This window comes from Agrilus planipennis, unplaced genomic scaffold, assembly GCF_000699045.2.
Source record: "Agrilus planipennis isolate EAB-ADULT unplaced genomic scaffold, Apla_2.0 scaffold30, whole genome shotgun sequence".
Classification (NCBI taxonomy): Eukaryota; Metazoa; Arthropoda; class Insecta; order Coleoptera; family Buprestidae; genus Agrilus; species Agrilus planipennis.
Genome location: NW_020438923.1, coordinates 688,466 through 716,119, shown reverse-complemented (window position 1 = coordinate 716,119; position 27,654 = coordinate 688,466). Strand labels below are relative to the sequence as shown.

The following is a 27,654-nucleotide window of genomic DNA, read 5'->3' as shown; positions in this document are numbered from 1 at the left end:
ATTTATTTAATTAATACCAGAAATATCGTTCATAAAACTAAAAGGAGAAACCCCACAAAAAGGTCCTTGTAGCAAATTATGTACGATTAGTAATTTCTTAAATAATTGCGATTTTTGTGAAAAATTTGACATTTTTCTTCATATCCATACTTTTTATGGATGAAAAATAATCAATAAATTATTTATTTTGTAGGAAATTCAATTTACTTCAAAGAAGGTCCTTATAGCAAATTATGTACGATTACTAATTTCTGAAATAATTGCAGTTTTAGTAAAAAATAAGACATTTTTCTTAATTTCCATACTTTTTATGGATGAAGAATATTCAGTAAGTCATTCGTTATCACAGAAATTATCAATCGTACATAATTTACTATAAGGACCTATTTTGAAGGAAATTGAATTTCCTACAAAATAAATAATTTATCGATTATTTTTCATCCATAAAAAGTATGCATATGAAGAAAAATGTCAAATGTCACCTCAAGGTAGGCCTAGTGGCGTCATCTCTTGGTTAGGCCGGAAACTTATCAATCCACCCTCGTATGTTTCTGACTAGACCTTCATGCCTGAGAAGGTGTCCTACCAACCTATCTCGTCTATTTTTGGACTTCCTCTGAGTCCTCTGTTCTCCTATTCTTTCTTATATCTCTTTATTTCTAACCTTCTCTATTCCCGGTATTCTCATCATTCGTATGCAACACCACATTTCCAACACTTCTAACCATTTCTTTTTCGCTGCGCCCATTGTCCATGTTTCGCACCCGTAGAGAACCGCGCTCCAAACATACACCTTTAACAATCTTTTTCGAATTTCTAAATTAATCGTTCGTGAGCATAGAAGTGACTTCCTTTTATTAAAGGAGGCTCGACCCTGCGTTACCTCTGCTTTATATCTCACTACTCCTTCCGTCTTGACTTCTTAGATAACTAAAATCCTGTTCTAACAAAACATCTTTCCCAGGACTTCCAATAGGTTAAAGACGGTTCTGCGTAACAATTTCATTAGATAACTGCACGTAATCTATGTAATGTACCTTTGTTCCATTCTAAATTCGCCAGTTTTGACTATTTGACTATGCATTTCAGAAAGAAAGTAAAATGTTAAAGGGTTATTATTGTTTCTAATATTCAATTGACCCCAAAATATACCAAAACCGCAGAGTGCTACCATTTAAAGTGGTGCGTTTCTTATATCTAATTGTTAGTAGGAAGGTCCATTATTCACATTCATGAGTCTTACTCGAAAAATATGCATTTCTCCTATATACACGTCAATAGAAAAATTGAACAGAATTGAATTTCCGACCGAACTAGCGCCCTTAGGATGTAATTTGTTATTCACAAAGATCCGTCCAAAACACGAAACAACTTTTTTGGATACATTTAGACATGGACATCGCTGTATAAAAATGCCTCGGGAACATATCCATACTACGTAACCCAATTTTTACCTCCTCTCCCTTCGGTGACCACCCGTAGTATATGCCAAGACCCCCTCCCTATCTAGTTTTCAGGTAGTAGGTAATTCATAAATATGGTTGTAAATCATTTTTTTGCAAACAGAAGTTTTGAATGTAGCTCGAAAAAGCAATAGGTTTCCCTCGACTACGTAACGAAAACCAAGTCCCCCACCACCGCACCAGTGACCAAGCGTGGTACTTTTGAAGACCCCACCCCTCTGACGGCCACGTAGTATGGGTACGTTCCCTTAAGTGTATACCCATTTTTAATGGTGCTCTCGTTGATATTTCTTGATGTAAAAGACAGAAACGATTTCATTTATAATATCATAAGAGTTATTACAGTTGACATAATTCTGCATTCCTTTGAGATAAATGGACTCACTTTCAGAAACGTTTTATTTACATACTTGTGCGAAAGAGAACACCTAGAGAACAGCAGCAGCGGCAACGACAGTAGTATGCTACGAAACGATACAAACAGCTTCACGTTTCTGAACTTATTATTATACATTCACTTTCACATATTTCTCGCAAGGTTGTAACAATGTGCCGCTATTATAAGGAAAAGAAAAGGCTACGTCGGTATATCCTAATATGCAGAAACAGTAACAGCGACTAAGCGAGAAAATTGCTTCCTTTAATTAAAATCCTAGCAAGTTCATTTGCAAATCCAACTAATGCAATTAATTACAGGTAATTGTTGATTTATAAATAATACGTCGGTCTAACTGAAAAATTTAATAAGTAGTAGTACCTACTAGTAATAAGTACAAAAACAAGACTGGAGACGTTTATGATTGGACAGAAAATAAGTAAGTATAGAGTAATTTCGGGTGAGTGGCCCATTTTTTTTTTCAAGTTATAACTTCAGAAATAAACGAATTAACACAGTATAAAAATATATTCGTCATTACAACCGTTACACTAGTAAAAATGTTACATCAATATATCAAAACAATTAACGTATTCTTGCAAAAAAAAATAAATAAAATCTATTCTCGTCACCTGTGCCACATCATCCGACATGGTTGGGTAAGTTGGTACAGCCACTACAGGTGAAAAGGTTCACCAGCAAAGTCTGACATTTAATGATTTCAGCACATGTCACAAAAATTTACATACTTTGAGCAGTTCTACGTAAAACTATCGTATTAGAGGCACTACACCCAGTCGTCTCCAGAAAGGCTATCACTAGATTCCTGTAGAATAAAATCTGAATTATCGTCATCCGTTGTTGACTCCTATGTAACCGCTTTCTTCACTACCTTTCTTTTTTTTCTTCTTTGGTATAATCTTCGTCACCGGATAGATATACAGGAGCAAAAGATTAGTATGCTTAGATTTGCAGATTATAGCAGTATGAGTTAGAGATACATTTAAATAAAATGGAAGCGGTCCTGACAAAACACTTCTGTATGAAAATATATAAAAGTAAAACAAAAACAATAGTATGCAAGGGAATAAAAAATAGGGACATTGCGAATATAAAGATAGGAGACGAAAAATTAGAAGATGTGGCTGATTTTAGGTATCTAGGAAGTCAGATAAGTCAGGATGGAAGGAGTAGTAGGGATATAAAGCAGAGGATAGTGCAAGGTCGAGTCGCCTTTAATAAAAAGAAGTTACTTCTATGCTCGCGAAGAAAAGAAAAGGTTCGAAATGTGGTGTTATAGGCGAATAATGAGGATACCGTGGATAGAGCAGGTTAGAAATGAAGAGGTGTTACAAAGAACAGGAGAACAGAGCTGGTTGGACACCTTCTCAGACATGAAGGTCTAATCAGAGACATATTAGAGGAAGAAAACGGTAGAGGTAAGACCTATATTAGATTACTGTTCGCAAATAGGTAAGTGGCTGAAGAGGAACCTAGTTGGTCCTAGAACTGCCTAAGGTAGAGGGGTTTTAGTCGGTAGGTCCGAGGACTTCTTCCTCGGGAATCCGACACTACCCAATCGTACGGACGGCTGGGTGTCTTTTGAATATTTCTCCTCTTCCACGAAAACATAAAAAATATAGGTAAGGATATGGGTTGTTCTAGTTTTAGGACCGAGCGGCATAACCAGAGGTTTAGACCATTGCTTAGCATTCGGGAGGACGCCGGTTCGATTCCGGGTCCGTCTGCCTTGATCCAAGTTTTTTGTGGTTTCCTTGGATCACTTAGGCAAATGCTGAGGCAGTAATATTGCACAGATAATCGTGTTTTCGCCTGTTTTGATTGTCTTATGACATTTGTTCTCCGATGGTATTAAAACGGCTGCTACCTGCTTCGCTCGCTTCTTAGCCTTTTCAATACCTGTGGAAGATATACCTGGTACGGGATTAAATTCGTCTAACATGATTCCTGGGGTATCATTTTTTTTAATTGCTTCTTGAACTTTACTCGTATCTTCCTGCTAGTTGCTGTATGGTTCTTTCTTCCCGGACGGATGATAAAGTAGCACCCTGTATATTCTACGAGGCAGATGACACACGAATCATCTTCCTGCAAAGTTACTGTGCCATCTCTCCCAATTTTACAGGAGAGTTGTCACATGTAATTGTCGCTAAATAAAACCCAAATCTGACAACTCTGCCAACCTGATTATAACCTCAACAATTTCCACCACCACCTTAATCTTGAAACACCCACAAAAATTGCAAATAAATATGAAATATTTCAACTTGTTTACACGGCTCAATTTATTTTTAGGTTTTCTCAAACTTATGTTTGTGCATAACTTACCCTTTGTACACTTTAACGCCAAAACCTTTAGCCTATGATGTATCACGTGTACACTACGTTGTCGAGCTCAACTATTGTCACGAAAACTGTTCCAACTCACCCGGTGCACCATCTTTCCCGGAATTACCCTACCTTAAAACTGCACAAACTTACAACGAGTCAATAAACAGGTACGCAGAACCAATATGAACAAACCTAATTCGTATTACGCATATTATAACAAGTTCTGTCTCTAACGAACCCTAATTAACTTGTTTTTCATTTATTAATATCAAAATGAAACATGTTCTGAGTGAGCATCATTACATATTGCATAAATGCTAGCATAAATAAAGAAAATTAATTGGTTTCTATGTTTTGCAGTTTTTTTCGTATATTGGTTTCTACTTAACAGTAGCATAGTGGGTAACTATGTAGATCGATACGTATGTATGTACCAACACTTTTGATAGAAGGTTTTTAATCATGAAATGATGGAATCATTAATTACTTTTGTTTATTCAACCATTTAGTACTTGCTAAACCGTGAATATTACGATAACAAGTTAATTCCAGGCAATATTCGATAGGTGAAGATACAGACAGAACTAATTAAATGTTAATTAGCTCGTCCAGAGATGTTGGATGAATTAGAAAACACTTAAATAATGCCTATTAATACGTACCGTATCGTATTAATTAAGAATATATTCTATTAACTTCTTATTTGTGTACTAATAAGACAAAACGTTTCTTGAGGAATTTTTTATCTGACTGTCAGCACGAATAATCACGAAACGATTGAACCGATTTCGATGGGTTATAAAGAGAAGATGACAGAAGAAATATGAAGTATTGTTACAACGGGATTTTTGACTAATTTGTATTGTTTATTATTTTAGCATTATAACTGCTGTGTTAATCATTAATTTTAATTATTCGTTTTATTTATTATTGTGTTGTTCAGAGTAATGTGTTTACATTCCATTAACATGTATACATCTTGACCACAAACCTCACTGTAGAAGTAACTGTACATGTTACGTTAAAAATTTACCTTAAAAACAGATATCCGAAACAAAATATCGGTGTGGCTTTTTAGCAAAACCTTCACATTCGACCTAACTTGGCGGGCTTATTTGGGTTTTGCCTCGTGGGGCAACTTCCATGGAGTAAACATGGGTCGTCACGGATAGAGTCCAACACCTCCTTAATGCGATCCTGTTTTCGGTCGAAATTGAGCAATTTTGGTACGAATTTCGTGGCGACCTGTCTCATGCCCAAATCATAAGAAAAATCGAATGGCAGGAGTCTCTGAGAACATTTTATACCACCGTTTAACGTTGCTTCGGTCCAAGGTAGTTTCATCATACGTCACAATCAGCATTCGGAATGCGTCCGCGCACTTAATTTGATTTTCACACAAAATTTGATACATATTCTTTGATCCATTTTTTGGAGTAGGCAAAAATCTAAGACGAACCAAAACTCGTGCAAGCAAAGCACCTGTCAAAAATTAACTGCGTATACACCATGGCCGAATTTGTCGGTATAAGTGAGAGACATGAGTATCAACATAACGGCACAAAAATATCCAAAATCGAATTTACGTAACCCGCAAAAATTCAAAATTCGTAATACTTTTTGAAGAGACCTAGTGTATTTCTGAATAATTTAAGCTGAACGTTTAATTAGTCTCTAACGATAACAGCACCACGTTCTTAATTGCCTTAATAGATTATCTTCATCGTATGTACGAGGTGTGTTTAAATTAGGTAACGAGACTGATATTTTTAAATATTCTTATTTGAATAAAATTATAACTCACTATTTCCTCCCTGAAAATTAATTTTTTTGGGAAGTCACACAGCGTTAGAGACGTTTCTTTCGTTTCCCTTAAAAGTATTAGAACATTGACACTGGAGTAGCTTTCAATAGTTAGTCACATACAACCGTTTGAATGCTTACAAGTGTAGCAAACTGATGTGCCTTGAAATGAATTTTTAATTTTCTAGAAAAGAAGAAGAAGCTGAGGAGTTGGGATGTCAAACCAATTATATTGGGTTGTTCGGAAAGTCATTTTGTTTTTCCTCGACAGAGGATTTAATTGTGTTCTTTTGCACCCAACTTCACATTTAAGCCGTATAACTTTTATATGCTTTGAGAGCTCATATTTGCTATATGGCTTGTGTGTGAAAAATTCCAATTAATTCTACGAAGTTGTTTTTGGTTGGTGCCCTTTTAAATATGGAGAGCGATAAGCAGCATTTTCGACATATCTTACTGTTTTACTACAGAAAGGGTAAAACTGCTGTTCAAGCCAGAAAGAAATTGACTGATGTGTATGGAGAAGGTGTGTTGACAGTACGCCAGTGCCAGAATTGGTTCGCTTTGATGTCGAAGATGCACCACGTTCGGGAAGGCCGGTTGAAACTGATAAAGACGCGATAAAGGCATTAGTTGATGTGAACCGGCGAATAACAACACGTGAGATCGGATTGAGGTTAAATTTATCAAATTCAACAGTTTATGACCACTTGAAAGGCCTGGGATTATCCTCGAAGCTCGATGTATGGGTTCCCCATGTTCTCACAGAGAGAAATCTGTGTCGCCGCATTGACGTCTGCGATTCGCTTCTCAAACGTCACGAAAATGATCCGTTTTTGAAGCGCATCATCGCTGGGGACGAAAAATGGCTTGTATACAACAACGTCAAACGCAAGAGGTCATGGAGCAAAAAAGATGAACCGGCTCAAACCATTACCAAAGCCGATATTCACCAAAAAAAGTGATGCTGTCTGTTTGGTGGGATTTTAAAGGAATCGTTTTTTTTGAGCTTTTACTGTCATCAGCTGGACAAACTGAATGATGCACTTCAACAGAATAGTTCAGAACTAATCAACAGGAAAGGTGTAGTGTTTCACCAAGACAACGCGAGACCTCACACAAGTTTGGTCACTCCCCAAAAGCTTTCTGCTTGAATGGGATACAATGCTACACCCACCATATTCTCCAGACCTGGCACCATCGGATTATTATTTGTTCCGGTCAAAAACCTCCTCGATCAGTTTTTTGCCAGCAAAGACCAAACATTTTATGAGCGTGGAATTATGCTACTACCAGAAAGATGGCAAAAGGTGTTGGACCAGAACGGTCAATATATAATTTATAAAGTATTTGTTTATTATACGAAAACTGTCTTTCATTTTCACAAAAAAAACGAAATGACTTTCCGAACAACCCTATAGTTGATGTCTGGCTCATCCTTGAAGACTCTTACGATAAAAATGCTGATTGCATATCTGGCCTTGAGTCACAAACCCTTTGTGGACGATTCCCTGGCTGTCAAAGGAAGCATGATGTAGATCTTTGACTTGCTAATTCTTTTTTATGTGGACTTTGTGGAGGCTGGAGTGTACCATTCCATGTTCTGGTAAAAAATTCTCTCTCCAAAAACTTTTCATAATTTTCAATCGTTTTTAAAAAGTTAAGGCGTCTTTCCTACTTGACGTCCATTTGTTCCTCTACGAGGTTTCATTGAACCATTTTGTATTAGACCTATCCAGTCTCCACGTCATTGGTTACATTTGACTAATGGAAGATCCCAAAAACTTTTGGGTGTTTCATTCCCACCAGCCAGTAATGCTGGTGGGCGGGCAGTCCCTCCGGGCTATGCCGGAAGGTAGGGCGGAAGGCCCTCTTCAGCCTGCTTTCAGGAATCGTGGGAATGGGTGGGTGGTGGTTCGGGTGAGAAAGATGAGACGGACGAAATGAAGACAGAAGAGAGTGAAAGATTATCTGTGGAATATTACTGCCTCAGCATTTGCCTAGGTGATCCAAGGAAACCACAGAAAAACTTGGACCAAGGCAGACGGACCCGGAATCGAACCGGCGTCCTCCCGAATGCTAAGCAGTGGTCTAGACCTCTAGGCCATGCCGCTCGGTGGAAGATCCCAGATTCTGTCCACATTTTTATGTGTTCTTGCAGCTGAAGATGTGTGGTTCACCCTCTATCGGCTCTCTTCCTTCCGAAAATGATTTAAATCATCGGAAAAACCTGTGCTCTTGACAAAAAAAGCACTGTCTTGATACACCTGCTGAAGTTTCACAATAGTTTCTACTGTATTGTGCCCAAATTTTAAGCAAAACCTAAGAGCACACCGTTGCTTGAAATTAGTGCCATTAATTTTTAGAAAGCAGTATGAAACCCGGTTTCACAGGAGAAAATGACTAGAGACAACCAAATGACAAATCGTACTGAACGCGTTTGACACAGTCAGCTTGTCGCCCCTCCAAGTCCTAGTGTAGCCATATCGAATGCGACTTTGTCAGTCTCATTACTTAATTTACACACCTGGTATTCTTAAGGTACGATGCACTTCTTTATTTAGTAAATAGTCAGTGATAACGGTTAACCTATCTACGTATTTAGTATTACATGGTAGCAAAAATTGCAATGGGCTAATTCTCAAACCAGTTGTAGGAAAGTTTAATTAGAATAGAAAGATAACGATGAAACAATAGTAACGGTATTCTGATGTTTTCAAAGTTCAAAAGAAACGTAACAACGCTGGCCTTTTGTGCCCTAAGAAACTCGTTTAGAAATTGTGCCTTTCTTTGGTTTTAACGGATTATGAGAAAATTGCATGAGAATTCTTCCTGATACGTTACTCGCATTTCTGTTATGCTTGTTTTCCAGAAAATTATGCGAATAATCCTCGAACATTATAAAGAATACTCAGCAAATATTTGCTTGGTCAAACTACGAAATCACAAACACAAACAATTAGAAAATAAAGGAAAAACTTAAGTCCCGCATGTGACTCCGCATTCCAACTATGTATTTCTTGTAAAAATTGCAAAATTACGCATTATTTAGGAATTTCATAGTTAGTTGTTTATTTTTATTTTTATCAATAGGGATTCCGAATATCCAATATCTATCACTAGGTTCAAGCCAATTTAAAGTATTGTATAAGTGCGGGCAGGTATCGGGCCTCTCAACAGTGGTCAAGTTATGGTGACACATTAATCTAAAAATAAAAATAGTGCATCTTATACATACAGCTTCAATTACTAATATTAATTGCTTGGACATTCATCTTCATCCCTATTTATCAATGTTAAATAATAAACAATAAGAATTGCCCTTGAAGCTCTTGTGTAAGTACCAATAAGTTAACTATTGATTCTTCTTCATTTGAGTTTATTCGGTTCTCCAGGTAACAATTCATAATTTTTCTTTGATGAGGTCACTGGCGTTGACACTCTTCCATAGGCCTTTCTAGTTCCGGTATTTTCGGAAATCACCTTAAACAATGCCGTGGTACAATGAACAGGTAATTTCGCGGAATGCCGCTAGGTCTTTGTCATCACGCTCCCCCACGGAAACAGCGCATCGTTATTATACATGATCATAAAGGTAGCATTAAAGGCTTACTTGATCGCGTTCATTGTCCCCGATTCTATTTTTCGAAAATAAAAGTGGCAATGCGCTACATAAAATATACAAGAGGGTTTCTAAATATTTCTAACCTAAAAATAAGTCGAGTAGTCTTTAACAAAAAGAAGTCACTTCTATGCTCGCGAACAATTGAAGGTTTACCTGAAACACAGTCCCGCCGGTAATCGCGGCGGAAAATGAAAAGTTAGAAGCGTTGTGTGGTGTAACAGGCGAATAATGAGGATACCGTTGATAGAGAAAGTTAGAAATTTAGAAATGAAGAGAATTTAGAAAGAATAGGAGAACAGAGGACTCTATGGAAGTCAATAAAAAATAGACGAGATAGGTTGGTAGGACACCTTCTCAGGCATGAAGGTGTAGTCAGAGACATATTAGAGACAGAAACGTGTATTAGGAGGGGTAGAGATACACCTAGAAATAATGAGTAGGGAACAGAGGGCGCTTGGGAAAACAATATGAAATATTGGTTGGTAGGAAACTTTCTCAGGCATGAAGGGCTAGTTAGACACATAACTATTAAAAGCAGAAAAGAGAGTTACCTACTGTTCATAACTAGTTAAGAATCCTTTTAGGGAAATGCGAAGAGGAAAGAGACGACGTGCTTCTCCAACTAATCTTAGGACTAACGACCCTATGATGACGATGTTGAAAAATAAGTTACAATCATTTATTATGTAAGAAATTGATTCTTGGCTAGGCACTTGGTGAAACATATTTAATAAGATATAAGAAATAAAACACTTGGTATAGTTTTGTTTCACAGTTTATTTAGAACACTCTAACAATTGTCTCTTTGATAATGGTTTAGCAGCCGAAACAATTATTAGAGTGTTCTAAATAAACTATGAAACAAAATCATTTATTGTCATCATCTTTAACGATGACAGAACCTCATCGGATATATTTTACAATGAATCATTAAAAAAAAAAACTAGTATAAATCAGTTAACATAGACCAGAAGACTAAGATCAGACACTACAGACTGCATCTCAATCTTACATCAGAATTTTCTAATTTCAACACAAAAAATGTAATTATTGACTATTGAGAGAGAGAGTAGATAGCTAGTAAAAAGACAAAACAACTAAGGGTATAGCCATTTTGGAGATGTCTATCGGCTGAGGAATATCAAGGTTCAGCTCAAAAAATATCTTAACCCCAAAATCCAAATAATGCTAATTTAACTTGTTTGGGTTTGAGATTTTACATGGAAAAGGCGCTAGAAACATAAAGAAATCACTTTTGTGATCGAGATCGGTTAATCTTGAAATTCGAAAGCGATATTCTTAATGATGTATGTGTGAGGGAGGCTCTGTATATGAAAGTTGCGAAACAGACAAAATTAGAAGGCTGTAAGGCTGTAGGCTGCTTTAGTGTTCGAGAAATCTGAAGATTGGGTAAAGATAGGAAGAAGTGCAGGTGTGTATCCAACCAGTCTTGGAGTTGAAGACCTTAGGATAATCGTGATGATAAGTTTGAGGTTAGAATATCTTTTCAATCCTAGGGCCAAATTCGCATTTGCTATCGAAAAGTACAAAGAAAATATTTTCTGATTTTTTCGCTTCCTTAAACTTCTTGTAAAAGTTTAGGTATCGACAAGGTCATTTTAACTGTGGTGAATGATTTTTCAGTTTAACGGAAATGTATTAAAAGAATGATCGTTACCTACTCTCTTCGCCCCTTATTTGTCACGCTATCAAAACAAAAACAGTGATTCAACCTTGAAATTTAGTACAATAAAGACAATAACTCTTCTACAGTAATATTTAAACCAGAGCAAGCTTTGTAAGTTTTTACTTGTTAAACGTGCAAGCGGCTATAGGTACCTCGCCTACTATTGCTACACTACAATAGGTTTAATAAAAGTCAAAAGAAGTGTTTTAAATTGACGTTATTTCGTAAATTACTTGACACTATTGCGTTATTTTAAAAAAGGTACACTGTAATGGTATTACTTCATTAACCACTTCTTTTTTTATAATACACAATTGTGCGTACGTACCAGAGGCATGAAGTTGACATCCCCATCAACAATTAATTCTAACAAAAAGAAATCACTTAATAGTTAATTCGAAAAAGGTTACGAAAAGTGCACATTGGGAACTGAGCGGTTTATAAATCTTATTAAGTCTATACCATAAATCATTTACAGTAAAACGAAATACAATACAAAAAATGACTTATTTACGGGATTTTTTTATATAGGCCTGTTGTTCTACGAAACTAACAGAAAACAGATTTCTTTTCTTAATGTCGGATATCGACACGAACGCCATTTTGCCCTAAACTGTCAGTCGAAATATAAACGAAACAATCGGGAACAATGAAGGTCACAAACGAAATGTGACCGATCAGTATCTAATTGTGTCGAATTGTAACGTTTTCGCAGGTTTTCCTTATACAAATAATAACCTATTAAAAACTATAATAGTAAATTTATTTTGATATCACTTTACCCGCTACAGATAACCTCAAATAGTGACGTAAATTCAAAATTAATTCACTAATGTATTGAATAGACAATTATTGTTAGTCAATAAATAATAATTTTGTTGAAGTCTGTAAACTATTAAAAAACTGTAACCCTTAATTTCCCATAATTCCCCAATTCGACCATCAAGCTGCCTTACTAACGTTAGGGCCTTTTTTGACTGAGAATGGTACTTTGCTAGACGTGTATTTCGAAATGTTTTAATAGAAAGAAAAACTTGAAATGAAGTGTTACAAATGGTAAGAGAACAATGGGCGTTATAGAAGTCAATAAGAAATAGACGAGATAAGTTGGTAGGACACCTTCTCAAGCATGAAAGGCGAGTTAGAATCAGAAACAGAAGTTATGAGGCAAAGAAATAGACCTAGATAAAGTTACTGTCCACAAATTGTTAGAGATGTCGGTTGCTCTAATTTTCGAAAAATGCGAAGATTAACTCAAAACGGGATGAAGTGAATAGTAGAGAGAAGAGATGCATAAGATATGAATACATCCAGTCTTCGAGATTAAGACTTTATGATGATGATAATGTGACCATGAACTGACGAATCCCGAAATCCATCACGACAAATATTGATTTAATAAAGTTATCAAGCAGTGAAACGAAAAAGACGTTAAATTAAGAGTAAGACGAAATCTAAACATAAAAAAAATGTGACAATTTTAATGATCGCCGTGCAAATAACAACTTAACAGCCGAAGGTATATAATAAAAATATTAATTAATGAATTATTAACCGTGACAAGTGGTAGGCTGTAGTCGTGTGATTACTTCCGTGCTTGTCAAAATATCAGCTGGTTGCACGTTAATAATAATAAGACAATGGACTTTGCACACAATCATGATAGTCATTTTACGTAAGACAGCTCAATACTTTCGCAAATTTTTGTTCATAATTGAAGAGTGGCATTCGCAACAATACATCCTTTCGTTTCAAGGATTACCTAATATTGCGTAAATGGGTCATCAAAAGTAACGAAACGTACTAAGTAATTGTTTGTAGTATAGCAGACGCCTTCAAAGAGGCACAAAACAGCCAACATTTAACCCTATCCCACATACCGCGAAGGATCACACAAAAACCAAAAAACAAAATCCCCTTCCTTCTGCCAAATTATTGGCAACCATTCCCGACCTCCTTGACGAATACCTGAATTACATGGATAACCTTCCCAACTTCTTAAAATAACCCCACACTTAGACACACACACACACACACAAACGCATTTTTAACACAATCACATAAAACTCTGAACATCAATTGGCTGAAGAGGACCTTAATTGATCCTATACCGGCCTGAAGTAGAGGGGTTTTAGTCGGTAGGTCCGAGGACATCTTCCTCAGGAATCCGACACTACCGAATCGTACGGATGGCTGGGTGTCTTTTGAAGATTTCCCCTCTTCCACGAAAACAAAAAAAAAACCAACATTTAGACCATCATCATGATAAGGTCGTCAGTCCTAAGACTGGTTGGACACGCACCTCCATTCTTTCCTATCTCAGCATTTCCCTAAGACTAGAATATCCCACATCCTTAACTATTTGCGAACAGTAATCGAATCTAGGTCTACCTTTACTCCTCCTAACTCCCGTTTCTGTCTAATATATCTCTGATTAGACCTTCATGCTTGAGAAGGTGCCCTACCAACCTATCGCATTTATTTTTTATTGACTTCTATAGAGTCCTCTGTTCTCCTATTCTTTCTAATACGTCTTCATTGTCTTGTTGCCATTTTTGAAAAATTTAGTAGGTAAGAAAAATTATTTACAATCGAAGGTTAATAAAATTTAAAAATCATTTGAAAAGAATACTCAAACGGAAATATACAAAATCAGGTTTAAATAAACTATAAGTAATTAAGAATTCAATAAAGATAAATTAAATATTTATTATAAGTAAGATTTTGTTATTTTTAACACAAATAATTAACTCCTGAAAATAACAAACAAAAATATGTATTTGTATCATCAATAAAATTTATAATTCAATTGAAAGTAAAAATTATCATAGTAATAATCATTTTAACACTAACAAAGATGAAATTTCTTTTACAACAATCATTTTCGTATTTGAAAGAATTATTTATAACAGTGAATATAATGTTTAGTTTATTCACAAAAATATTAAATGAATATTTATCGCTGTAATTACAGAAAATAGTATATCAAATCATAATAATCATAATAAATACAAATTTTGAAACATTTTATGGATGTCAACAAACAAATAACCTCCTGAGTAAGAGGTAAGAATGTGAGTGTCAATAACTGCGACATACCTATAAAATTGAGCCTAGTTATTGACACTTATATTTTATTAATAAAGCTTTATTTAATATGATATATTGATTTTTTAGACTAAATAATAGTTCATTATTAAACAATTTATATATATTTTATTATATTTTTATACTTATATAATGATTATTTCACTGATTGAATCGTCGAACGCGCTTCCGTAATTTGCTTAGACCATAACTAAAAAATGGCTTCCGCAGTCACTCCACACTTAAAGATTTTTTTTATTAAGTTTTCTTATTTTTTATTATTGTGCTTGTCATTAATTAGGTACAGAATAAATTTATTTTAATTTTTAAAAAATTTATTAACCCACTTTTTTTTTTAATTCAACATAAACCTAAAATTGTCAGAAACTGGGCCAGTGTCAATAACTGGGTCTTTTACCTTAGTGCACGTTTTGAAGCCTTATTGTTGTATACAATGTGTGTATTTTATAAAGCACCAGTAGGTATCTCTTTTTGTTTTGGTATATGATGAATAATAAATACTAGTTGTATTCTTTTTTTATAAATATATACCATTACAATACACCCTAACGCTACTTAGCCGCCCTTGTCTATTTTCTTTGTTTCTGACAAATTTTATATTTTACCTTTATTTTTTAGATTTCTCATATTGATGTAGCTTTTGTATACAACACAGTTTTTGTGTTCTTCGAGTCTATCTTGAAGCGATCTGCTAGTTTGTCCCTTTATTGCAATTTCTACAGTCAAAAAGGTAAAATAAGTGCATACCTATTTCTAAAATTGAAGAGAAAATGGAATTATAAAGGATTTTATAAAATTATCACTCGATAATTTCGTATGCCTATAATTTCACGCTTATTATTTACAGCAAATTCATTATATTCAGATAAGCGAGTAAAAGCGTTTCATTGCCGTGCAAAATATACAATACAATAGTTTACAATTATTGTCCTGTTTGATTATATCGTTTCGCCTTGTTTATCGTTAATAAAAGTACGATTAAAAAACTAATTAATTACCATTGATAATTTAATAATTTTTTTAAATAATTTACAAATAGAATTAATAATAATACGAATATATACCTAACGAAAAGTTTCAATAGTGATCGGAAAATTAATTAAATTAAATTTTGACGAAATTCGCAGGGTGAGGGTGATTCGGCTAGAGAATTCCGTTCATATTAGTGCAGTTTTTATGAACATCTAACGAAAAGTTGCACATGCAGGTCTTACGGAATCATTTAGAAATAGCGCACCTGTTTTCGATTTTTACTTGTGGTAAATTTCATTTTAGTGGTTTCGAAATTAGAAAAGTGTGACGGAAGCCGTATTAAATTCAATAAGTGCTCCATTTAAGCAATTTTCGGAACAGAACGTCGATAAAAGTAAAAGTGTCAAATATTTCTGGTCTGCCGCATATTAGTTCAATACCGTATAATCTGCAAAAGTTGAATAATTGACTGAAAAGTCTAGTGAGTAGCACACAAGTGACCTGTATTTTGTTTTTTTTTTAACAGTAATGTGAATTTATATTCACCTTCTACAGGCTACCTCAAATTAATGAGAAAAAAACGCTTCATCGTTGTTGCTACTGTTACCTCTCGCAGCCTAGTGGTGAGAACATTAGCGTGTGAAGTCAAAGGTCCCGGGTTCGATTCCCGGTGAGGACGTAACAGTAGCAGCAATTCTTTATCATCAATTCGAGGTAATCTGTAAAGGGTTGAGTATCATTTCACATTAAAGAGATATATTAGATATCAAAATCTATCAAGTATAATGAACAAATTTCTTCAATTTCTATATTTCCAATAACTCTTATGATTTGTAGGCTTGATAAAGCATTTATGCCTTTACACCAAAAGCTAAAAGCTAGTATCAGTTTGGAAAATTACTTCTTTTTTCCACCACAATAATTTTTGAGTACCGCTATCAAGTCTAAATCATCTTAAAGGGTTTTTCTATTTAGTATACCCAGTGTTAACGACTTTTTTTTAGTGTATAATACGTATAATTTCAAAATCAGAATTACAAAGTTTCGGGAGTTAATTATCACAAGGTCTTCAGCTTGAAGACTCCTTGAACACGCATCTCCAATTTCTTTCCTACCTTAACCAAATATTTTCTTTTCTCGAAAACTAAAGCAACCTCCCACTGTAACTATTTACCCCTCTTAATACCTGTTCTCTCAGCCCTTCATGTCTGAGAAGGTGTCCTAGCAATCTATCTAATCTATTTCTTGTTGACTTCAATAATATCTTCTGTTCTCCTACTCTTTCTAATACCTCCTCATTTTAACCTTCTCCATTCATGGTATTTTTAACATCTTACTATAACCCCACACCTCAAACACTTGCAACTTTTCCTTCTTCACAGCACGTTCACGTTTTACAACCATACAAAGCCAAACACCAAATATACAATTTTAACAAACTTTTTTGAATTTCCGAATTGCTATGGAACGCAAATGTGTTTTCTTTTTATTAAAAAGTAGTAGGTAAGTAAACTGCACAAAACACGTGCACAAAATTAGATTTAGTGAAAAATCGCACGTAGGGTTTCATTGTTCGAGTGTATATTTGTCCTGAAGGCAATTGGGATTCGCCGTGGTCCAATATATTTACTAGGGTCAATTGAAAAGTCCCCGGCCTAACACATAGATGGCGGCACCAGAACTAAATCCATATGATTTTCAGTTAGTCCTAACCTTCAAAAGACGCGTCTATAAATTTGACGGCTGTCGGATCATTAGTTTGTGAATTATAGCATTTTTAGTGAAGCAACTTTTGTTATTGTGAAAAAAATGGATAAAAAGGAATTTCGCGTGTTGATAAAATATTGCTTTTTGAAGGGAAAAAATACAGTTGAAGCAAAAACTTGGCTTGATAACGAATTTCCGGACACTGCCCCAGGAAAATCAACCATCAAGGATTGGTATGCTAAGTTTAGACGTGGTGAAATGAGCACCGAAGACGGTGAACGCAGTGGACGCCCAAAAGAGGCTGTTACGGACGAAAACATTAAAAAAATCCACAAAATGATTTTGAATGACCGTAAATTGAAATTGAATGAAATAGCAGACACTCTACAGATATCAACGGAACGTATACATCACATCATTCACGAATATTTGGGTATGAGAAAGCTCTGTGCAAAGTGGGTGCCGCGCGAGCTCACTTTTGACCAAAAACAACGACGAGTTGATGATTCAGAGCAGTGTTTGAAGATGATCACGCGTAATAAACCCGAGTTTTTGCGTCGATATGTGACAATGGATGAAACATGGCTCCATCATTTCACTCCGAAGTCCAATCGACAGTCATCGGAGTGGACTGCACACGATGAACCCGCTCCAAAGCGTGCAAAAACGCAACAGTCGGCTGGCAAGGTTATGGCGTCTGTATTTTGGGATGCGCGTGGAATAATTTTCATTGACTACCTTGAAAAAGGAAGGACCATCAACAGCGACTATTACATAGCGTTATTGGACCGTTTGAAGGACGAAATCGCCGAGAAACGACCGCATTTGCAGAAAAAGAAAGTCCTGCTTCACCAAGACAATGCACCGTCTCACAAGTCAGTGAAAACGATGGCAAAAATTCATGAATTGGGCTTCGAATTGCTTCCGCATCCACCGTATTCTCCAGATCTGGCCCCCAGCGACTACTTCCTGTTCTCAGATCTCAAAAGAATGCTCGTTGGGAAAAAATTTTCGTCGAATGAAGAGGTGATCGCCGAAACTGAGGCCTATTTTGAAGCAAAGGACAAATCGTCTACAAAAATGGTATCGAAAAAGTTGGAGGATCGCTATAATCAGTGTATCACCCTTGAAGGGAATTATGTTGAATAAAAAAAACGAATTTTGCAAAAAAATTGTGTTTTACTATTTTAGGCCGGGGACTTTTCAATTGACCTGTTAACTCTAGACTTTTCGCCGGCTGCTAAGGTCTTACAACTTGTACCAAGCTAACTGTCGATACGAAATTGCTAACCACTAAAGATGTCGTCCGCAGCAGCCGACGAAACGTCTGGAGTTAAACACCCTGGACCACGACGAATTCCAAAAGCCGTCAGGACAAATATTAATTTGATGAAGTTATCAAATCAAAAATTAGCAGTGAAACGAAATAGACGTTAAATATGAAAAATACAAGCCGACAATAAACCTTCTTTATAAACTATCATGTTAAATTTATTATGCACTCATACTTATTTTAGACTATGTAGTTTTTTCCAGGGTGGCGATCAAATAATTATACAACTATATGTTTTTTGTAGCGTTTTGGTTTATTTTACTATCTTCAGTATGCAGTTGTTCAATATGATAGAAAGTTTAAAAATAAGTAAGTACCTGTGTATAAGCAGTAACACTCCAAAAGTCTGAAAATGGTTAAATAAACCGAAACGTTACAAAAACATATAGTTGTGTAATTATTTGACCGAATTTTGCATTATTAATTAGTTTATTTTATAAATTTTTATTTATGATTAGATGTTAATTTTAGTATTCACAACTTAGTCAGACTACAAGACAAACTGTTGTTTCGTAAATAGATTCCAAAAGTAAACTTCGTACTTTTTAGGCCAAACTATTCACAAGAAACTCAAATGGAATTTTGTGGAATTATAGAACACCAAATTTCAAAGAACATAAAAACTCTAAAACGTGTTTCTAAGCCGAAAATGAGGTTTAAGTGAGGATGATACCTTTGGGAACAAAACGCGTTTTAATTTCCTATACGTTTTGATGTGGAATTTTCGCATTCAAATTGTAACTAATGTTATAATACATTCCTTCCTCCTTCAATGATTCGACCAGACTTCAACTGAACAAAACTTTATTGAAGAACTTAGAATGAAGAAATAAAAGAACAATACAATTTGTGAACAGCGTTTCAATAACAACTCTCGCTTGCTCACTCAAGTACTACTTCTTAGTGACTTCTATCAGCAACTCATTACATTTTTAAAATTTGTTCCCATGGAATAAAAAGGTTCCAAGGACAATATATGCCGTGTGCACACTTTTTACAATATACAGGTCTGCAGAGAGTCTAAACAATAATCCGATATTAATTCTGCGAAATGCCGATAAGTAATCCCGCCGACCTGTACATTGCTCACATCTATTACATGTGTGTGCTAAAACAACCTTAACAATAATATTATAAAAGAATNTTTTTGCAATATACAGGTCTGCAGAGAGTCTAAACAATAACCCGATATTAATTCTGCGAAATGCCGATAAGTAATCCCGCCGACCTGTACATTGCTCACATCTATTACATGTGTGTGCTAAAACAACCTTAACAATAATATTACAAAAGAAATACAGTTCATTACATAAAAAATACAACACTAAGAGCTGTAATTTAAATATTTATGAAAATGACTAATAATGAATTATGTGTCGCTTTTAAGTCAAACAATCTCATTTTTACATCAAAAATAAAAAGCACTTAAAATTAATGACTCTTAATAATCGGCATAATGAAGACCGGTAATAGCGGAAGAAACGCCTATCTTCGAGAGAAAGCGTCTAAATATTGAACACCGTAAATCAAAAGTAGACATTAGAAATTGTCAAGATCCTAATAAAGAAAACCACCATTTAAAAATATTTCACGCATCCTTAACTGCCTCTCCATCAAGCAATTTGACCAAGAAACATAACGAATCAACTGTGTCATCTAATCAAGAAGATAAACAATATTCCCATTGTATTTGCGAACGACTCAGTTTAAATATTAGACACACTTACACCACACAAGGAGATAAGTGCAAACATATGCATGTAAGTAAGCATAAATTACCTCAATGAACAATGAGTCCGGTAACAATGCTAAAATAAAAGAAAGCTTTCTCCAATTACAACAACATACGTACATAATCGTTATCTTCTTCATTAGAGATATGTTAATTAGATGAATCAAGAACAGAATCAGATTGTAATATTAGTTACTCACTAATCGTAAGTATAGGAAAGCGTTTATTATTATTGACCACTGCATTACAAGTAATGGAATTTTCTATCTCGATTAGTTAAGAAATATCTCGTTGTAAGCTATAAAGTGATATTAATGTGAAAATTCATTTTCAATTTTCCATCTACCACAAAATATTCTTGTTGCTGTTGTCACATTTTCATATTAATATTTCATATTAACCACTATTAATAATTAAAATTGTTATAGTGTTTCATATAATTACATTAGTAAAAAATCGATGGATCTGTAACCTTGTAGGCTCGGTTCGTCGTGGTTACAGTTGTTATCTCTCGTAGCTTAGGGAGCGTTCAAGTTTTACATAACGCAATTTTTGAAGACTTTTGACCCTCCCTCCACCCCTGTAACGCGTCGTAACGTTTTGTACTGTACTCCCTCCCCCTCTATAAACGTTACGTAAGACTGAAGTGACCATTTTTACCCAAAAGTCGCAAAAGTTATGTTGCTGTTGCACAAATCGTATAACATCATCTATATGTTCTAAAAACTTTTCTTTATTTTTTAGTTTTTCTTCCCCCTGTAACGTATCATAACGCCCCTTAGTGGCCAGAGCATTCGTACGTAAAGCCAAAGGTCGCGGGTTCGATTCCCAGCGGGGGTGTGATAACAGCAATAACAATTTTGTAGTGGATGGAAAATTGAAAATTAATTTTCACATTAATATTTCATATCAAACACTATTAATAATTAAAAATGTCATCCCGAGATAAAAATGTTCAGTCTCTCACAGTCTCTGAAAGCGAGACTCGAGTCTCCGTCTCTCATCGAGTCTCTCTGGTGTCGCTGAGAGAGACTGTCAAAAAAAATGTTTAGCATCTCTGAACGAAAGACTCAAATCGCTCATAGAGAGATCCTCATTTCGTATCCAGTCTCTGAACGAGAGACTCGAATCTCTCAATAAGTAGTGTCTCGATAGACATGGTTAAAATTTTCTAAATTCAATATATTTCAGAGATCCCAGTCTTTCTACGAAAGACTCGAGTCCTTAAATTTTTCAGTTTTATTCATTCAGTCTCTCTGTGAGAGACTCGAATCTCTGAATTAACAATTTTATCGTTCGAGTCTCTCATACAGAGACCGTGGGAGATCCATAATAACTGAGAGACTGTGAAAGACTGTGAGAGACGCTCTTACAGATGCTGAAAGACTGAGAGACTGGAGAGAGACTGAAAATTTTTGTCTAGGGATACTATAAAGTTGTTACTGTAACAGTAAAAGAAATTTTCACGACTATAAAAAAGTAACTGATATTTCATGAATATCTTGCTCTTGCTGTAAGAACAAGACAAGATAAGAATTTATCTTAGGAAGGATATCAATTCCTGAGTAACTAACAATAGAGTCTTTTGAAGATTTGAGGGTAAAATTTTACAACTACTATCAACTGTCAAGTGTTAATATATATAAATTATGTGTCACGTTGTTTGTCCGCGATGGACTCCTAAACTAATTCACAGATTTTAATCAAATTTCTACACCGTGTGCAGTTTGATCCAACTTGAAAGATAGGATAGCTTACATCTCAATTCATGATCGCAATATTCAATAGATGGCGCTATGTCAAACTTCCAGACGTTTCATATAAGCTACATTTTAATAGCATAACCACCACATATTGCTGAGGCTAAAGTATAGGTTAAATTTATTTTGTAGTAAACGAAATACAGTGAATTTTACTTTTTTCAATTTTTGGTGTTAGCATAGCGCCACGTGTTACTTAGACTGAAGTATAAATTAAATTCATATTATAGTGAATATAATACAGTGAAATTATTCCTGCTTTTTAATTAGTAGTGCTTTGTTGTTCAAAACTAATTAAACTATATACATGTATCACATGTATAAAAAAGCATGGTGGTGCCCATGTCTGATGTTCTCCTACCGTTCCCCTTAAATAGTTTACAACAATGTAATTTGACAAAAACGTTAGCCACAGCAACGCGTGGTCGGATCAACTAGTTTATTATAAAAAAACTTGTTTAAAGTATGTTTCTCGATTTTTTCTTTTGAACTTTATATAACCAGACCAGTTTAAGCAATTTTTAAAGGAACAAAATTAAATTTTCGGAATAGTCGTGATACGGAAGATTTTGCTCTCGAGGAAAATTTTGTGCAAAAGCAGAACATTTTTGTGATTCGTGTATGATTTAATTCATCATAAACTAACGAAAAACTGAACTTTCAAATTAAACCGGTTGTTTTCCTTTACTATTTTGAGGAGAATAATCGATAGACTTAATATCTTGACCAGGAACCAAACCCGGGTTCTCATGATGGTTGAGAGTCAAAATCCTTAACTGATGAACCACTAATAACTATTTTGAGTTTTTCTCAATGTACCTACTGTAAAATAGAATTTTTTAATTTAAAAATGAAATATTGTTGACGAGAGGTAGCCTTTCTTTTATAATAGGAAATGTTACCATTTGTTAAACTCTAATTTGTATCTTTTACTTCCACTGTTGGAGAAATTTGTAATTTCTAATTAGAATAAACTTTCTTTCCTTGTTGAATATATATACGTACGTACGTTGGTACATAAGTAGGTATACAGATAAGTTGATGAATTAAAGGAGAATTACATTATTATCCGTAATTTTAACCGTGACTTTGTCATTATTATTCTGCTTTCTCTGTTTTCACGTTTAATAAGTTGCACATGCTACCACTCAATGTAATAATCCTAGAATTTCTTAATTAATCAGAAACATGTCTTGATATATGAATTTATATATTTCACCTAGGTATCCACGTGTGTATGTATTTATTATGTAGATGTACGCTAACTAGATTAGAAAATTTATAAGGAGAGCATCTAAAAGTAGGTGAAGAATTGTTTAAATTGTTTCAACTAATTCAACACACGTTTGTACTGTAATACATATCTACATATACAGCGTAGCCCAAAAACTACTTAATATGCTCACTAGGGTGGGCCGAGAATCCGCATTGTTTTTAATTTATTTAATTAATACCAGAAATATCGTTCATAAAACTAAAAGGAGAAACCCCACAAAAAGGTCCTTGTAGCAAATTATGTACGATTAGTAATTNGAAGAGGGTCTTCCGCCCTACCTTCCGGCGTAGTCCGGAGGGACTGCCCGCCCACCAGCAATGAAACACCCAAAAGTTTTTTTTTTTTCAATAACAAGCACTTGAACTAAGACAAGACTTGCACTTGTACGGTAATCACTTGTATGGTAATCATAATTAATCATTCGTTGGAGATACTCTACTACTACTAAATATATATCTATAGTAATAAGTCGACTTCGCTGCAAGAATTCCACCATTCTACCTTCCACCTCAGAATTAAACAACACGCCTTATTAATTTAACGCTAGTGCTGTTATTCCCCTTACAATAGTAAGTTCTAGAATATTTGCCTGTGAAATTTAACAGACCCTTTTTGAAGGAAATTGAATTTCCTGCAAAATAAATAATTTATCGATTATTTTTCATCCATAAAAAGTATGCATATGAAGAAAAATGTCAAATTTTTCACTAAAACTGCAATTTTCTCAGAAATTAGTAATCGTACATAATTTGTTACAAGGACCTTTTTGTGGGGAATTGAATTACCGATCAAACTGAGTTCAGCAAAATGTTTTTTAAACGCTTTCAACTTTGACTCAATTTGTGGAGCCTAAAATATCGACTCAAAATTTTTTCCCTTTGCACAATTTCTTCTTTTAGTATAATGAACAATATTTCTCATATCAATTAAAGAAATTAAAAAAAAAAACGGATTTTCGGCCCACCCTAATGCTCACTGAGACCAAAAATTATTCAAACATCTCTCGGGACCGAGTCCGAGTATCAGGAATCGAAAAACCCCAATTGTTACACTGTACATCTTTTGCAGACGATCTCATATTATAAAAGTTTTGACAAAGGCTTTTACGGCCAATATGTAAACTGATGCTGTTCTCATTCGGGTCTAAAAGTCGTCGTGGGTTGGAGTGGCAGTTCATATCCAGCATCGCAGACCCAAATCAAAACAGCATCAGTTTATTCTAAATTCAGGGGGATTGAAACGAATCAAGTAGATCCTTCGGTCATTCTGTCGCGGTAGTGGAGTGCGCTGTTAAAGGACTTGTTGGAAGAGGGCGCACTTGAAGAAGACGATCGATCGTACTCAGACAGACATCATCAAAAAGGTTTAAAGCGTCCAATCTACTCTTATGAGTAGTTTATTGGAAGATCTGAGGTTCTTTGCTTACCATTCAGGAGGGCACCGATTCGATTTCGAGTTCTTCTGCCCTGTCCCAAATTTTTCTGTGGTTTTCTTGGATCATTTGGACAAATGCTGGGGAAGCAATATCCCACAAATAGTTTTTACTCTTTTCTATCTTCATTTCGTCCGTCCCATCTTTTTCACCTCAACCATCACCACCCATTCCCAAAACGAAGCTGAAGAAGACATTCTGGCGTAGACTTGACGAGTATCTTCGGACAAAGGTCTGAAGATTATAATACAGTAAGGGTACCAATTTATTTTTGTTTCTTTTAGTTTAAAACTGTTCTGCTGAGTTTTATTGATAAATTTCTTCTATTCTTTCGTTTAAGGTTGGTTGAGCGTTTTAGTTTGATGAATGCATTTATAAAATATTTACATTTCTGTAATAAAATAGTCAAAGCTGGTTTATCCGTTCTGTCTGAACTACCTAGATTCACTTGCACTCATTAGAAAGCCGCCATTGGTTGCAGTTATTAAGAGTGATTATTTTATCTTCTATTTTCTCCTATTCTCCTACTTTCTTTTTTCTATAGCGACTTCGATTAATTGTTCTAATGCTGGGTAAGCTTCCATGACTAAAAAGTTCTGAGATTATTCCAAGTTTTTGGATTTTGCGGTTATCGTAGTCCCATTCTTCTGGCTACTTCGTTGGAATATCCAGTATATATATCACAATCCCAGAATAATACTTCGTCAATAAATTGTAAGTCTTCCTGATTACGTGTAAGGGTTTGTTCTTGAGCTACATGCACTCGGATGTTGTTACTAATTATTATTATTATTGTAGTATTAATCACGTAGATACTTTAGTTTTTCTTGTCATTAAATTTCATTTCACATTACAAAGGCGATAAATTGTTTGATACAGAAAAGGATAATGAAACCTTACATCTTCTCTTCACTCTCGTCTTTGCCAATTACGTGACGCCCCTCGCGCCTTCCTACACAGCTTCAGCAATATTTTTTGCTCATTATTTTTTAATTATCGTCTTCTTCTTAAACCGGGCACTCGTCATAATGTCTGAATGACCCACTGCGCTGTCATCCAGCAAGCAGACAATAATAATAAAACGGTTGTAGGTTGTATATGCAGAGTCACTTAATCGTTAGTGAAAGTGAAATACAAATGAACCGTAATGAAAACTATACATTCGCAGCTGCAGCTCGCCGAGGAGAAAACAGTTAATTGCAAACATTTTTTCGATTCAGGAAAAAGCGACTTCTGACGCTGGAGCAAACTGCTCAGGAATTTCGTATAAGTAATACAGTAGCATTCGTAGCTGCAAAGTGAACCGCATCGTTTGCATAGATTACATACGGCGTTTTTATGTAGTTTAGCGTTTTTTTATAACTCATAATGAACAGTTAGTCTTATTATGTCACTTTGACCCACAGCAGTGGCGGCTATTCAAGAAAAGACGGTGAAGAATATCTTCACTTACTTTCTATGCTTATGTTTTAGAATAAAGAAGGCTCTAAATCAGGGGTGGGCAAATATTTTGATGGTCGGGCCACATTTCAGATAAAAATTTGAACTCGGTCCAAACAGTTTTTTTCTAATTTTAAGTATAGTTTTTGCTAAGGATGTCAATTAATGAATTTTAAAACCAACAACGAGTTTGCCCGGCTCTGTACTATAGTTATAAAAAGAAAATGTTATGCTTTCAGGAAATTTCTTTTGTCAGTTAAGTTTATTTTCGCAGAAAGCATGGCACCAATAAAAAATAAATCATATAGTAAGCAAGTCGATCAAACGTTACTTGGAATTGCAACAATAAGTTACAACGGGCAAAAAGCCGCTGTTTTTTTATAACTTTTGAGAAAATTAGTTCAGACTCTTCGAATTGAAAAATATGTTAAGCAAATACATCAGTTTCAGTTTCATTATTTCTTTAGTGTTTTACGATGCATGCACCTTCAGTAGATCTATATCTGCTTTTATTTCGTTTAATTTTCGGCGAATTTATTGCGGAAAGATATTTCTCCAAATTAAAATTAATATAAAATAACTTGCGTTCTACTATATCGCAGGAGAAAATGGCGGCTTTAGATTTAAGTTATTTTGTTTATTCATGCAATAATGTGATATAATAAGTATAATAACTAATAAAATTGTGCGACTATTATACATACTGTAATTGTTCAATTATCATAATTATATTTTCGAATAGGAGGCGCTGAAAAGAGCGGTTGTCCAAGAGAAAATTTTGGCTCCCACCGGCCCTGATAATGTGTATAAGTATTGCTTAATATTTTATCTAAAATTTTTTATGCACCAATTTATGTTAGACAAAAACTAATATTTGTGTTTTTAATAATAATATATACAATGCTTCACGGGCCAGACAAAATTCTAACGCTGGCCGGATACGGCCCGCGGGCCGCCATTTGCCCAGGCCTGCTCTAAATACATGAGTCCTATAATCGTCCTTCACTAAAAAAAAAATACAACGTGTAATTATACAACACGCTACTGAAGTGAAACTTCTTCAAACACACAAATATACCTGGATAGGGGTTAAGGAATTAGTTTAATCGTATTATTTGTATACTATCCTTCGCACGGGTGCAATGCTGATAGTATTTATATACATATAACAATCACAGCTTTTTTGTCATTAGACAATACAAACCGGCCGGTACCGCCGCAACCGCTATGTCCCTCCATTTTAAATCTGTCATATCTTCGAAAATATTCATTCAAATTACATGCAGTAGCCATATTAATCTATATTAAATGCACAAAGTATTTAAAATTACTTAATTGGATAAGGATTAATACTGTATTGCTTAAAATAGCTTCGTAAATAAGCCATTATTTCTCGTAAAAAGTAAAGGATAAAAAATGGTTTTTGTGGGTTATCCCTAAGAGATAGACATATACTATTCCGGACTTTTTTGTAGACCTTTTTAAGGTGTACAATACTGTAGTATATTATTTTAATCTATCTCGTAGGGTTCAGCCAGCGTTTGCAATGTAAGCGCAAAAAAATGTGTTTATTTACGACATCACATTA

General features: G+C 34.9%; 1 protein-coding gene across 1 annotated transcript in view; it reads left to right on the top strand.

The window, feature by feature from the left end:
• The first annotated feature begins 9,485 nt into the window (after positions 1-9,485).
• LOC112904283 (E3 ubiquitin-protein ligase RNF8-like) overlaps positions 9,486-27,654 on the top strand; it is a 22,588-nt gene continuing 4,419 nt past the window's right edge. The window contains exon 1 of the mRNA XM_025973926.1: positions 9,486-9,506. Coding sequence (XP_025829711.1) covers positions 9,486-9,506 — 21 coding nt within the window. The remainder of the gene's footprint in view (positions 9,507-27,654) is intronic.